At 42.8% G+C, this 15,460-nt stretch overlaps 1 protein-coding gene across 2 annotated transcripts in view; it reads left to right on the top strand.

Moving 5' to 3' along the window:
- Nucleotides 1-15,135, top strand: part of LOC110528685 (MAP kinase-activated protein kinase 2) — a 36,422-nt gene extending 21,287 nt beyond the window's left edge. The window contains exons 2-10 of one of the 2 annotated variants that reach the window (XM_090242151.1): nucleotides 2,880-3,019; nucleotides 5,972-6,036; nucleotides 6,101-6,180; nucleotides 6,320-6,446; nucleotides 6,743-6,818; nucleotides 8,074-8,198; nucleotides 8,902-8,987; nucleotides 13,014-13,091; nucleotides 13,427-15,135. In XM_090242151.1, the coding sequence (XP_090098277.1) occupies nucleotides 2,880-3,019; nucleotides 5,972-6,036; nucleotides 6,101-6,180; nucleotides 6,320-6,446; nucleotides 6,743-6,818; nucleotides 8,074-8,198; nucleotides 8,902-8,987; nucleotides 13,014-13,091; nucleotides 13,427-13,588 (939 nt within the window). In that variant the 3' untranslated portion in view covers nucleotides 13,589-15,135. Of the gene's footprint in view, nucleotides 1-2,879; nucleotides 3,020-5,971; nucleotides 6,037-6,100; nucleotides 6,181-6,319; nucleotides 6,447-6,742; nucleotides 6,819-8,073; nucleotides 8,199-8,901; nucleotides 8,988-13,010; nucleotides 13,092-13,426 lie in introns of both variants that reach the window. The other variant, XM_090242150.1, reaches the window with a different exon arrangement.
- Nucleotides 15,136-15,460: the final 325 nt, after the last annotated feature.

The raw sequence follows: 15,460 nt of genomic DNA, 5'->3' as shown, positions 1-15,460 counted from the left end.
GGTGTAGACTATATTACATGGATTTATTGTGATGGTGTAGACTATATTACATGGATTTATTGTGACGGTGTAGACTATATTACATGGATTTATTGTGATGGTGTAGGTAGACTATATTACATGGATTTATTGTGATGGTGTAGGTAGACTATATTACATGGATTTATTGTGATGGTGTAGACTATATAACATGGATTTATTGTGACGGTGTAGACTATATTACATGGATTTATTGTGATGGTGTAGACTATATTACATGGATTTATTGTGATGGTGTAGGTAGACTATATTACATGGATTTATTGTGATGGTGTAGACTATATTACATGGATTTATTGTGACGGTGTAGACTATATTACATGGATTTATTGTGACGGTGTAGACTATATTACATGGATTTATTGTGACGGTGTAGGTAGACTATATTACATGGATTTATTGTGATGGTGTAGGTAGACTATATTACATGGATTTATTGTGATGGTGTAGGTAGACTATATTACATGGATTTATTGTGATGGTGTAGACTATATTACATGGATTTATTGTGAAGGTGTAGGCTATATTACATGGATTTATTGTGACGGTGTAGGTAGACTATATTACATGGATTTATTGTGACGGTGTAGGTAGACTATATTACATGGATTTATTGTGATGGTGTAGGTAGACTATATTACATGGATTTATTGTGATGGTGTAGGTAGACTATATTACATGGATTTATTGTGATGGTGTAGGTAGACTATATTACATGGATTTATTGTGATGGTGTAGGTAGACTATATTACATGGATTTATTGTGACGGTGTAGGTAGACTATATTACATGGATTTATTGTGACGGTGTAGGTAGACTATATTACATGGATTTATTGTGATGGTGTAGGTAGACTATATTACATGGATTTATTGTGATGGTGTAGGTAGACTATATGGATTTATTAGACTTGTTTGTAGCTGTTCCAAAGGTCTGCATCAGTGGCTTGTAGTCTGTGTGGAAGCCAGGAGATGTAAAATGTGTTATGTTAATTAACGGTCAATTACCGTGAGACTGACAGTTATATGCATCACAATCACCATCTGACGAAATTTCGTGACCGCCACAGCCCTAGCTGTAACCTAACAAAAGGTGGAAAAAGTCAAGGGGTCTGAATACTTTCCGAATGCACTGCGGTTGCTCAACTAAAGGTTTTGTGATTATGCTGCGGGACTTAGAGGTAATTTGTGGTTTAGTACAGTACCCTGTGTCACCACGTCATTGCTCCAGACCACCACAAGGGGGAGTTAGAGCACTGATTATGCTTTTGGATCCCAAGGCGCTACTGTGTCTCTAACTGACAATGAATGGGCGACATAAACCTAAATAGAAACTGATAATTGTGCACAACTTCAGTATTACTTACTAATACTGTTGTTACACTAAGGTGTATATTCTAAGAGAAACGTAGACTACAATTAGGGTGTGGAAATGTTAGGATTATTTTGCTCTTACTGTAGTACTGTAGCCTACTCCCGACCAGTCACATTGTACAGCACCCGAGTGGCGCAAGTTGTGAAGTTGTGCACAATTATCAGTTTCTATTTAGGTTTAAGACACTGCATTGCAGTGCAAACTGCCCTGCTACAGATGCTGGTTCAATACCCGTGCCGGCCGCGACTGGGAGCCATGAGGCGACTCTAAATAACAAACCAACTTAATTTACAAATTAGTAACAATGTCTCACTCCACGTTCAAGAATGGCCCTTATTTGAAAACAAAATAATCTCCAAAATATATATAGATATTTTTTTAACAAAGCGATTTATTATTATAATTAAAGACCGAACAAATAATACAACAAATATTGTGGTTAAATTCAAATATACGAATTGATGTAAAAATAAATAAATAAAAACGTTATCAATTGGAACCTTTTAATAACATGGAAGTGTAAAAAAAAAGTTATTGTTATTAACGAGAGGCATCTCTACAGTCCCTGGTTCGAATCCAGGCTGTATCACATTGGGAGTCCCATAGGGAGGGTTCGGCTGGCCGGGATGTCCTTGTCTAAAAAAAAAATAGGCAAGTTGGGCTTATGGTTTCTCTCCCTCTAAAAACTACAGTAAATATTTTGGCCTTTTTATTCAGATTACAATCGCTCACTTTCGTTTTTTTGAAAACTAAATTATCTTAAATATCGTGATATAATATAGCCTACCCGCTGTGGTCAACTATTTCAGCACCGTTTCGCACTGCTCTGAGACAAGCATGGAGTAACTAAAATGTTCAATTATGTTCCATGATATTCTTAAAATATATATATATATATATGTGTTGACTGAATACGTTCTTTCTGATGGTCTTTTAATAAAGACATGTTTTGGTTATCCTGAGCTGGACACCATGGACAATTTTGAGTTTAGTTAATTAGAATAATTTCTCTCAGATCAAATAATATTTTTTAAATGATGTTTCAGGAATGTAAATCTTATCTGTTTCTAACTACAGACACAATTTCAGAACAATCTGAGATGGTTTCTGGTGTTTTTTGATGTGGAACGACTTCTGTTAACCTAGCTGTAATTACTGACTGCCACCCATAGAGGGCGCCACTACACCGCACCACGAACACAGATATTCCTTTCTCTCTGCCACTACATTACTAGAGACCTTGGTTATAAGGGCAATGTGGATGTATCCTAGAGGGTTGGGTTAACTGTGATAAAATGAGAGTACTGTTGATAATGTGACCCTGCTATAAACTAGGGGGTGTACTGGTACATCAAGCTGCTTCACTACAGAAACAGGAGGTGGGCTCCTTTTGAGCCTTTCTGGCTTTCACAAGCTTCTTTAACGTGTGTGTGTGTGTGTGTCCGTGTGTGTGTGTGTGTGTGTAGATGCTGCAGGACTGTGCGAAGGCTCGGAGGGAGGTGGATCTTCACTGTAGGGCGTCGCCCTGTTCCACCATCGTACGCATCGTGGACGTCTTTGAAAACCTCTACCAGGGCAGGAAGTGTCTGCTCATAGTCATGGAATGGTGGGTGCTACACGACACTGCCCACATTTAAAAAATACACACACTTGGGACAAAAAAAAAAGAGGATTGTGCTAAAAATTCGGGAGACAGTGGTTATATGGTTTGGACGTAGCCTAACACATGACGTAGCCTAATACAGACAGAATCATGTCTGTTCTACGAAATATATTCCCAATTTAAATGTTTTCTCAAACATGTTTTTATTTTCTCTATTATGCTGTGACGTTGTGAGAGAGCCATAGGAGGGAGCGTTGTAGAATAATAGTGAAGTCATCAAAACCTATGAAATGGCGTATATGGAATCATGTAGTAACCAAAAAAGTGTTAAACAATATACATCGATTTTAGATCATTCAAAGCAGCCACCCTTTGCCTTGATGACAGCTTTGTACACTCTACATGATTCCATATGTTATTTCATCGTTTTGATGTCTTCACTATGTTTCTACAATGTAGAAAATAGTACAAATAAAGAAAACCCCTTGAAAGAGTAGGTGTGTCCAAACTTTTGACTGGTCCTGTATAGAAAAAATAATTATTTGATGAAAAGGTGTATTTGGCCTTACTGCTATTAGCCCATACTGCTATTAGCCCTTACTGCTATTAGCCCATACTGCTATTAGCCCTTACTGCTATTAGCCCATACTGCTACTAGCCCATACTGCTACTAGCCCATACTGCTATTAGCCCTTACTGCTATTAGCCCATACTGCTATTAGCCCTTACTGCTATTAGCCCATACTGCTATTATCCCTTACTGCTATTAGCCCATACTGCTATTATCCCTTACTGCTATTATCCCATACTGCTACTAGCCCATACTGCTATTAGCCCATACTGCTATTAGCCCATACTGCTACTAGCCCATACTGCTATTAGCCCATACTGCTATTATCCCTTACTGCTATTAGCCCATACTGCTATTATCCCTTACTGCTATTATCCCATACTGCTATTAGCCCATACTGCTATTAGCCCATACTGCTACTAGCCCATACTGCTACTAGCCCATACTGCTATTAGCCCTTACTGCTATTAGCCCATACTGCTATTATCCCTTACTGCTATTAGCCCATACTGCTATTAGCCCATACTGCTATTATCCCATACTGCTATTAGCCCATACTGCTACTAGCCCATACTGCTATTAGCCCATACTGCTATTAGCCCATACTGCTATTAGCCCATACTGCTATTAGCCCATACTGCTATTAGCCCATACTGCTATTAGCCCATACTGCTACTAGCCCATACTGCTATTAGCCCATACTGCTATTAGCCCATACTGCTATTAGCCCATACTGCTATTAGCCCTTACTGCTATTAGCCCATACTGCTATTATCCCTTACTGCTATTAGCCCATACTGCTATTAGCCCATACTGCTATTAGCCCATACTGCTATTAGCCCATACTGCTATTAGCCCATACTGCTATTAGCCCATACTGCTACTAGCCCATACTGCTATTAGCCCATACTGCTATTAGCCCATACTGCTATTAGCCCATACTGCTATTAGCCCATACTGCTATTAGCCCATACTGCTACTAGCCCATACTGCTATTAGCCCATACTGCTACTAGCCCATACTGCTATTAGCCCATACTGCTATTAGCCCATACTGCTATTAGCCCATACTGCTATTAGCCCTTACTGCTATTAGCCCTTACTGCTATTATCCCTTACTGCTATTAGCCCTTACTGCTATTAGCCCATACTGCTATTAGCCCATACTGCTATTAGCCCTTACTGCTATTAGCCCTTACTGCTATTAGCCCATACTGCTATTAGCCCATACTGCTATTAGCCCATACTGCTATTAGCCCTTACTGCTATTAGCCCATACTGCTATTAGCCCATAAAAACGCATAAAAGATCTGAAAACATTATTTCTCTACTCCTTCAATGTGTATGTGGCATCGCTTTAAATACACGGGTTACAACCAGTTTCATGTTGTTGCCCGCATTACTTTGGAACAGAAACACAAACAAATCATTCATTTTTTAAAATATTTTCATATTTATAATAATCAGGATGTTTTGTCTAAAAGTGAAGTCGCCAATTCAACGGCTCAGACACGAGACAAACACGACCGTTCAGAAGTTTGGGGTCAACTTCGACTTTAATATGTCCGTAAACACACCAGCCGGCTGGTCTGCGCGTGCTCTGAGGACACGGCTTGGGATGCCGTCTGAGCCGGCAGAGTAGCATGTTGAGTTAAATGAAGCTGATTCGTTTCTCCTAAACCAGGTTAGTTCCGTTGACTTACTGTTCTATTTCCACTAACGAGGCGTGAGAGATATCAAACCACTGAACTTCTTCTCTCTCTCACACACACACACACACACACACACACACACCGGGGTGCACATTCTCATGGTGTGGTAATCGCTGTCACTTGGGGATGGTGTTTTTTGTGGTCACAGCATTTACAGCAGTAGCAGCAGTTTTCAATAGCTTTTCATGACTGTCACAGCGTTTGATGTTAGAAGAAAAGGCAACATTTCCAATGCGTTTTTCTTAATTGTGTTTTGAGGCTTTTGGTTGGTTGAGCCTGTTCACATGACTGGTGCAGATAATTAAGATGGTCTCTCTGTCTGTCTGTCAGGGTTTTTTTCTCTCTCTCTCTCTCTGTTTCTCTTTTTTTCATCTCTTCTAAGGTCTTTGTTTTTTCTTCTGTTTCCCTTTCTGAATGACTGAGACCCCTTGCCCTCTCTGGCAGCTTTCCAGTAAACTAACCCCAGAGAGATGGGAGGGGGGTGTTGGGGTTAGTTTACTGGAAAGCTGCCAGAGATGACACGTTCTGACAAACACTTGGTTTTGTTTCAGACCCTTCCGCCTGTAGCATGCAGAGTGGTGTGTGTGGTCTACCTCATCGTGAGAATCCAGATTAGATTTACTATAATTCGGCCCTAACTGTGTGTGTGTGTGTGTGTGTGTGTGTGTTACAGCATGGATGGGGGAGAGCTGTTCAGTCGTATCCAGGACAGAGGAGACCAGGCCTTCACAGAGAGAGGTAGAACACACACAGACACAGAGGCAAAAACTTTATCTGTTTGCTAACTTTGTGTGTATTTCAGAGGCCTCTGATATCATGAAGAGTATAGGAGAGGCCATTCAGTTCCTTCATGCCATCAACATCGCTCACAGAGATGTCAAGGTACCTAACCCCTGCCCCTCGACCTCTAACCCCTTACCGCTGACTTGTAAGCTTCCCCTTCTTATATCGCTGACTCTATAATATGATTATATAACCATAGTGACTGACCTCCTCGCTCGTTCTCTCGTCCCTTCTGCAGCCAGAGAACCTACTGTATTTATCTAAGAGGCCTAATGCTCTGCTGAAACTGACAGACTTTGGTTTTGCTAAAGAGACCACCACACACAACTCACTGGTCACCCCCTGCTACACACCATACTACGTTGGTAAGGACACGCACAGACCCACGCACCTCACACTCATCTTGCGTGAACTATACAGAATGTACCATTAGGATAGTTTACGGTCTTGAATTTTCTCTGTCTCTTCAAAGGGCTTTATGTTTACAAATGAAATAAACAGAACAACAAAAAAAAACAGAAATTAACAGTGAACATTGCAAAGTGTTTGTATGATCAGCTGCGTCCAGTGTTTTAACAATATAGATAGTTGTATTACTAATAGTGAGGGGAAGATCAATATTGGTGATATGTATCTCGCTCTCTCTCTCTCTCTCTCTCAGCTCCAGAGGTGTTGGGACCAGAGAAGTATGATAAGTCATGTGACATGTGGTCGCTAGGTGTCATCATGTACATCCTGTAAGTCCTGTTAACTTTACACTCCTACCCCCATACAGTGGTATCCACCCCCCTTGGCATTTTTCTTATTTTGTTGCCTTATAACCTGGAATTAAAATATATATATATATATATATTTTGTTTTTTTGGGGGGGGGGGGTTGTATAATTTCATTTACACAACATGCCTACCACTTTGAAGATGCAAAATATGTTTTATTGTGAAAAACTGAAAACTTGAGCGTGCATAACTATTAACCCCCCCCCAAAGTCAATAATTTGCACTGCCACCTTCTGCAGCACATTACAGCTGAAAGTCTCTTGGGGTATGTCTCTAAAGTTTGGCACATCTAGCCACTGGGATATTTGCCCATTCTTCAAGGCAAAACTGCTCCTTCAAGTTGGATGGATTCCGCTTGTGTACAGCGAAGTCATACCACAGATTCTCAATTGGATTGAGGTCTGGGCTTTGACTAGGCCATTCCAAGACATTTAAATGCTTCCCCTTAAACCACTAGAGTGTTGCTTTAGCAGTATGCTTAGGGTCATTGTCCTGCTGGAAGGTGAACCTCCGTCCCAGTCTCAAATCTCTGGAAGACTGAAACAGGTTTCCCTCAAGAATTTCCCTGTAATTAGCTCCATCCATCACTCCTTCAATTCTGACCAGTTTCCCAGACCCTGCCAATGAAAAACATATGCCACCACCATGCTTCATTGGGGGGATGGTGTTCTCGGGGTGATGAGAGGTGTTGGGTTTGCGCCAGACATAGCGTTTTCCTTGATGGCGAAAAAGCTCAATTTTGGTTTCATCTGACCAGAGTACTTTCTTCCATATGTTTGGGGAGTCTCCCACATGCTTCTTGGCAAACACCAAACGTGTTTGCTTCTTTTTTTTTCTTTAAGCAATGGCTTTTTTTCTGGGCACTCTTCCGTAAAGCCCAGCTCTGTGGAGAGTACGACTCCTACCTCTATCTGTATCATTATTATAGGGTTAACCCTTTACACTCCTACCTCTATATCTGTATCATTATTATAGGGTTAACCCTTTACACTCCTACCTCTATCTGTATCATTATTATAGGGTTAACCCTTTACACTCCTACCTGTCCTATGTGTTTCTCAGCGGGTTGTGTTTCCTAAACGGGTTGTGTGTTTCTAAACTGAATATTGAATGATTCTAGTCTCATCTCTCCTTCCTTCTAACCTTGGTTCTACTCTAAGGGTCTGTCCATCTCTCTCTTCTGTCCCCTGTCCCCTGTCCCCTGTCCCCCCCCCAGGTTATGTGGTTATCCACCGTTCTACTCTAACCATGGTCTGGCCATCTCTCCTGGGATGAAGAAGAGAATCAGGATGGGACAGTATGAGTTTCCTAACCCAGAGTGGTCTGACGTATCAGAGGAGGGTAAGTGTGGCTTGGCTTGTATAGTGGGCTTGTATAGTGGGCTTGTATGGTGGACTTGTATAATAAATAATTGTTCAGCAGTCTGATGGCTTGGTGTAGAAGCTGTTCAGCAGTCTGATGGCTTGGTGTAGAAGCTGTTCAGCAGTCTGATGGCTTGGTGTAGAAGCTGTTCAGCAGTCTGATGGCTGGGTGTAGAAGCTGTTCAGCAGTCTGATGGCTGGGTGTAGAAGCTGTTCAGCAGTCTGATGGCTTGGTGTAGAAGCTGTTCAGCAGTCTGATGGCTGGGTGTAGAAGCTGTTCAGCAGTCTGATGGCTTGGGGGTAGAAGCTGTTCAGCTTTCTGGTGGCTTGGGAGGTAGAAGCTGTTCATCAGTCTGACGGCTTGGGGTAGAAGCTGTTCAGCAGTCTGATGGCTTGGGGGGTAGAAGCTGTTCAGCTTTCTGATGGCTTGGGGGTAGAAGCTGTTCAGCTTTCTGATGGCTTGGGGGTAGAAGCTGTTCATCAGTCTGACGGCTTGGGGGGTAGAAGCTGTTCAGTAGTCTGGTGGCTTGGGGGTAGAAGCTGTTCAGGAATATTTTGGTCCACACTTGGCGCTCCAGTACGTGGTAATTCACATATAGAGTGTACTTCGCCATCCTGGATTTCCACAATATAAATGTACCTTAATAGTTACTTAATTCTAGTGTGTGTGTTTGTGTGTGTAGCCAAGCAGCTCATCAGAACCCTGCTGAAGACCGAGCCCACGCAGAGGTTGACCATCATCGAGTTCATGAACAATCCATGGATCAACGTGAGTTTCTCTCTCTCCTCTCCCCTGTCAATTCAATTCAAGGGGCTTTATTGGCATGGGAAACGTGTTAACATTGCCAAAGCAAGTGAGGTTGATAATATACAAAAGTGAAATAAACAATAAAAATAAACAGTGAACATTACTCACAGAAGTTTCAAAATAATAAATACATTACAAATGTCATATATATATATACACACACATACACACACACATATATATATATATAAATGTATATTATATATGTATGTGTGTATATATATATATTATTATAATATTATTATATATATATAATAGAGAGAGCATCATGAAGAACAAGGAACACACCAGGCAGGTCCGAGATACTGTTGTGAAGAAGTTTAAAGCCGGATTTGGATACAAAAAGATTTCCCAAGCTTTAAACATCCCAAGGAGCACTGTGCAAGCGATAATATTGAAATGGAAGGAGTATCAGACCACTGCAAATCTACCAAGACCTGGCCGTCCCTCTAAACTTTCAGCTCATACAAGGAGAAGACTGATCAGAGATGCAGCCAAGAGGCCCATGATCACTCTGGATGAACTGCAGAGATCTACAGCTGAGGTGGGAGACTCTGTCCATAGGACAACAATCAGTCGTATATTGCACAAATCTGGCCTTTATGGAAGAGTGGCAAGAAGAAAGCCATTTCTTAAAGATATCCACAAAAAGTGTCGGTTAAAGTTTGCCACAAGCCACCTGGGAGACACACCAAACATGTGGAAGAAGGTGCTCTGGTCAGATGAAACCAAAATTGAACTTTTTGGCAACAATGCAAAATGTTATGTTTGGCGTAAAAGCAACACCCTGAACACACCATTCCCACTGTCAAACATGGTGGTGGCAGCATCATGATTTGGGCCTGCTTTTCTTCAGCAGGGACAGGGAAGATGGTTAAAATTGATGGGAAGATGGATGGAGCCAAATACAGGACCATTCTGGAAGAAAACCTGATGGAGTCTGCAAAAGACCTGAGACTGGGACGGAGATTTGTCTTCCAACAAGACAATGATCCAAAACATAAAGCAAAATCTTCAATGGAATGGTTCAAAAATAAACATATCCAGGTGTTAGAATGGCCAAGTCAAAGTCCAGACCTGAATCCAATCGAGAATCTGTGGAAAGAACTGAAAACTGCTGTTCACAAATGCTCTCCATCCAACCTCACTGAGCTCGAGCTGTTTTGCAAGGAGGAATGGGAAAAAATGTCAGTCTCTCGATGTGCAAAACTGATAGAGACATACCCCAAGCGACTTACAGCTGTAATCGCAGCAAAAGGTGGCGCTACAAAGGATTAACTTAAGGGAGCTGAATAATTTTGCACGCCCAATTTTTCAGTTTTTGATTTGTTAAAAAAGTTTGAAATATCCAATAAATGTCGTTCCACTTCATGATTGTGTCCCACTTGTTGTTGATTCTTCACAAAAAAAGAGTTTTATATCTTTATGTTTGAAGCCTGAAATGTGGCAAAAGGTCGCAAAGTTCAAGGGGGCCAAATACTTTCGCAAGGCACTGTATATATATATATTATTTTTTTATTTTTTTAAATATATATATATATATAAATATATAAATGGATGGAGCGAGACATGATGTCCCAGATGTGCTCAATTGGATTCAGGTCTGGGGAACGGGAACGGGTCTCACAAGGGGTCTGAGGATCTCATCTCGGTACCTAATGGCAGTCAGGCTACCTCTGGCGAGCACATGGAGGGCTGTGCGGCCCCCCAAAGAAATGCCACCCCACACCATGACTGGCCCACCGCCAAACCGGTCATGCTGGAGGATGTTGCAGGCAGCAGAACGTTCTCCACGGCGTCTCCAGACTCTGTCTAGTCAAAAGAAAAATACCTCTCCAAAAAAATTACAAAGAGAAACTACTTTAAGACATGAAGGTCAGTCAATCATCACTTTAAGACATGAAGGTCAGTCCATCATTACTTTAAGACATGAAGGTCAGTCAATCATCACTTTAAGACATGAAGGTCAGTCCATCATTACTTTAAGACATGAAGGTCAGTCAATCATCACTTTAAGACATGAAGGTCAGTCCATCATTACTTTAAGACATGAAGGTCAGTCCATCATCACTTTAAGACATGAAGGTCAGTCCATCATTACTTTAAGACATGAAGGTCAGTCCATCATCACTTTAAGACATGAAGGTCAGTCCATCATCACTTTAAGACATGAAGGTCAGTCCATCATCACTTTAAGACATGAAGGTCAGTCAATCATCACTTTAAGACATGAAGGTCAGTCCATCATCACTTTAAGACATGAAGGTCAGTCCATCATCACTTTAAGACATGAAGGTCAGTCCATCATCACTTTAAGACATGAAGGTCAGTCCATCATCACTTTAAGACATGAAGGTCAGTCCATCATTACTTTAAGACATGAAGGTCAGTCCATCATCACTTTAAGACATGAAGGTCAGTCCATCATTACTTTTAAGACATGAAGGTCAGTCCATCATTACTTTAAGACATGAAGGTCAGTCCATCATCACTTTAAGACATGAAGGTCAGTCCATCATCACTTTAAGACATGAAGGTCAGTCCATCATCACTTTAAGACATGAAGGTCAGTCCATCATCACTTTAAGACATGAAGGTCAGTCCATCATCACTTTAAGACATGAAGGTCAGTCCATCATCACTTTAAGACATGAAGGTCAGTCAATACGGAACATTTCAAGAACTTTGAAAGTTTCTTCAAGTGTAGTCGCAAAAACTATCAAGTGCTATGATGAAGCTGTCTCTCATGAGGACCGCCACAGGAAAGGAAGACCCAGAGTTACCTCTGCTGCAGAGGATAAGTTCATTACAGTTACCAGCCTCTGAAATTGCAGCCCAAATAAATGCTTCAGTGTTCAAGTAACAGACACATCTCAACATCAACTGTTCAGTTGAGACTGCATGAATCTTGCCTTCGTGGTCGAATTTCTGCAAAGAAACCACTACTAAAGTGCACCAATAAGAAGAAGAGACTTTCTTGGGCCAAGAAACACAAGCAATGGACATTAGACCGGTGGAAAGTGAGTCCAAATTTGAGAGACATTTTTTTGCATTCTGCAGTGATACACCATCACATCTGGTTTGCGCTTAGTGGGACTATCATTTGTTTTTCAACAGGACAATGACCCAACACACCTCCAGGCTGTGTCAGGGCTGTTTGACCAAGAAGGAGAGTGATGGAGTGCTGCATCAGATGACCTGGCCTCCACAATCACCCGACCTCAACCCAATTGAGATGTTTTGGGATGAGTTGAACCTCCGAGTGAAGGAAAGTAGCCAACAAGTGCTCAGCATATGTGGGAACTCGTTCAAGACTGTTGGAAAAGAATTCCAGGTGAAGCAGGTTGAGAGAATGCCAAGAGTGTGCAAAGCTGTCAAGGCAAATGGTGGCTACTTTAAAGAATCTCATATATGAAATAAATGAATATTTGTTTAACACTTTTTTGGTTACTACATGATTCCGTATGTGTTATTTCATAGTTTTGATGTCTTCACTATTATTCTACAATGTAGAAAATAGCTCAAATAAAGAAAAACCCTTGAATGAGTAGGTGTGTCCAATCTTTTGACTGGTACATCCCTAGTGTGTGTGTACATATATGTTATTCATTTAACGGAAAACAATTAACATTTTCCATTTGTCACATCCCTAGCGTGTGTGTCACATCGCTTGTGTGTGAGTGTGTGTCACATCGCGTATGTGTGTGTCTCATCCCTAGTGTGTGTGTGTGTGTGTGTGTGTGTGTGTCTCATCCTGTGTGTGTGTGTGTGTCTCATCCTGTGTGTGTGTCTCATCCTGTGTGTGTGTGTGTGTCTCATCCTGTGTGTGTGTGTGTGTCTCATCGTGTGTGTGTGTCTCATCCCTAGTGTGTGTGTGTGTGTGTGTGTGTGTCTCATCCCTAGTGTGTGTGTGTGTGTGTCTCATCCCTAGTGTGTGTGTGTGTGTGTCTCATCCCTAGTGTGTGTGTGTCTCTTTCTCTGTAGCAGTCGATGGAGGTTCCCCAGATTCCTCTCCACACCAGGCGAGTTCTGATCGAGGAGAGAGATGCTTGGGAGGACCTCAGGGTGAGACTGAATGCATCCTAAATGGAACACTTTCCCCTATGTAGTGCACACTAGTCCCTATGTAGTGCACACTAGTCCCTATGTAGTGCACACTAGTCCCTATGTAGTGCACACTAGTCCCTATGTAGTGCACACTAGTCCCTATGTAGTGCACACTAGTCCCTATGTAGCCCAGTGAGAGGGTTCCAAGCCAAGCCCAGTGGGATGCTCTTTTTGGGGCCGCCGGTGTCTTGGTAAAGAAAATGTTTTAATTAAATATGTCTTCCTACCTAGACGTCAGTGGGATGTTGTTACAGAACGTTGTCTGATGAACTTCCTGTCTGTGTGTCTCTCAGGAGGAGATGAATAGCGCCTTAGCGACCATGAGAGTGGACTATGAGCAAGTCAAAATCAAGACCATTGAGGAGTCCTCCAATCCCCTTCTGGTGAAGAGGAGGAAGAAAATACAGCCCTCAGCCAATCACACGGTCCCAGACACACAGAGACCTGCCCTATGAGACATATATATATATATATATACACACACACACACAGGGATACACCCACTCATACACGTGTTGGTAAACAGAAGCAATAAGGGTTATCGACTCTCTGGGGAGTGCATGGATTTTCATAAAGCATAGAAGTTTATTTTTCATGACCAGTTTTAATGTTTTTAAAAAGCATTTATTTTGATTAATCAATGTTTTTACCTAATCAACCACTCTGCTATGTTCACCTTTTAAACCAACCAAGAGATTATGAGAAGAGGGTCTGAGTCCATGGTTTTGACTAAATCCAAACAGACTTCCCTGTATCCGTTAGTGATAGATTAACAAACCATGTGTGTTATTGAAATGGCTTGTGGGAATGTAAACACACACTTACACATTGAGGTCTGGGACGTCACGGCCCGGACACGTCCCATTCAGAGACCTATGAAGTCACCCCCCCCCCCCCCCGGCCACGTCCCATTCAGAGACCTATGAAGTCACCCCCCCCCCCCCCGGCCACGTCCCATTCAGAGACCTATGAAGTCACCCCCCGGCCACATCCCATTCAGAGACCTATGAAGTCACCCCCCCCACCCCCGGCCACGTCCCATTCAGAGACCTATGAAGTCACCCCCCCCCCCCCCCCCCCTCGGACACGTCCCATTCAGAGACCTATGAAGTCACCCCCCCCCCCCCGGCCACGTCCCATTCAGAGACCTATGAAGTGTGTCGTCCCCCCCCCGGCCACGGCTCATTCAGAGACCTATGAAGTCACCCCCACCCCGGACACGTCCCATTCAGAGACCTATGAAGTCACCCCCCCCGGACACGTCCCATTCAGAGACCTATGAAGTCACCCCCCTCCGGCCATGTCTCATTCAGAGACCTATGAAGTCACCCCCCCCGGCCACGTCTCATTCAGAGACCTATGAAGTGTGTGTGTCCCCCGGCCACGTCTCATTCAGAGACCTATGAAGTGTGTGTGTCCGTCCCCCGGACACGTCCCATTCAGAGACCTATGAAGTCACCCCCCCCGGACACGTCCCATTCAGAGACCTATGAAGTGTGTCGTCGTCCCCCGGCCACGTCTCATTCAGAGACCTGTGTAGCACCCCCCTGCCACGTCCCATTCAGAGACATATGAAGTCACTTCCTGGTTACGTCCCATTCAGAGACATATGAAGTCACGCCCCATTCATGAACCACTTTCCCACAGTACAAGCTGAATAGTTGAGTACAGTTCACTTGGCCTCCACCCAGCTTGCTGGCTTTCATCCAAAGTCCTTAACCACTTCCCTCTACCCCCTATGTACTTGTGGAGAGCTGATACGCCCAGGGTACAAGTGTTTAAGGGCAGAGACAAGGCAGCCATGTTTCATAATGGAATGCAGCCAGAGGCCATCTCAGCCTGTTCTTATCCTGGCTGTTACAATGTTCAGAATCCCTTTCTGCTCAGACTTTGTACTGTGTGAATGCTATGCAGAGGGCTTCACCCCAAAACTACCTTCTACATCATTTTGATACTGCTTTGATTTTGTGTATAAATATAGTGTTGCAGAATCTTATTGTCACTTTGTGTCTCGTGTGTGTGTGTGTGTTCCTGCATCCTCTCACTGTGGGTCACAAGTAGTCCTGCTAGCTGCGTCATTACAGACCCGGGTTCGATCCCAGGCTGTGTCACAGCCGGCTGTGACCGTTAGATCTGAGGTGTCGCACAATTGGCCCAGCGTCGTCCGGGTTAGGGGAGGGTTTGTGTTAAGAAGCAGTGTGGCTTGGCAGGGTTTCGGCGAGAGCACGGCTCTCAAGCTTCACCTCTCCAAAGTCCATACGGGAGTTGCAGTGATGAGACAAGACTGTAACTACCAATTGGAAACAATGAAATTGGGGAGAAAAAGG

This window comes from Oncorhynchus mykiss, chromosome 7 (assembly GCF_057628025.1).
Source record: "Oncorhynchus mykiss isolate SJ-2025 chromosome 7, ASM5762802v1, whole genome shotgun sequence".
NCBI classification, from domain to species: Eukaryota; Metazoa; Chordata; class Actinopteri; order Salmoniformes; family Salmonidae; genus Oncorhynchus; species Oncorhynchus mykiss.
Note: the sequence above shows the minus strand (reverse complement) of the source record. Positions and strands in the feature narration are given on the sequence as shown.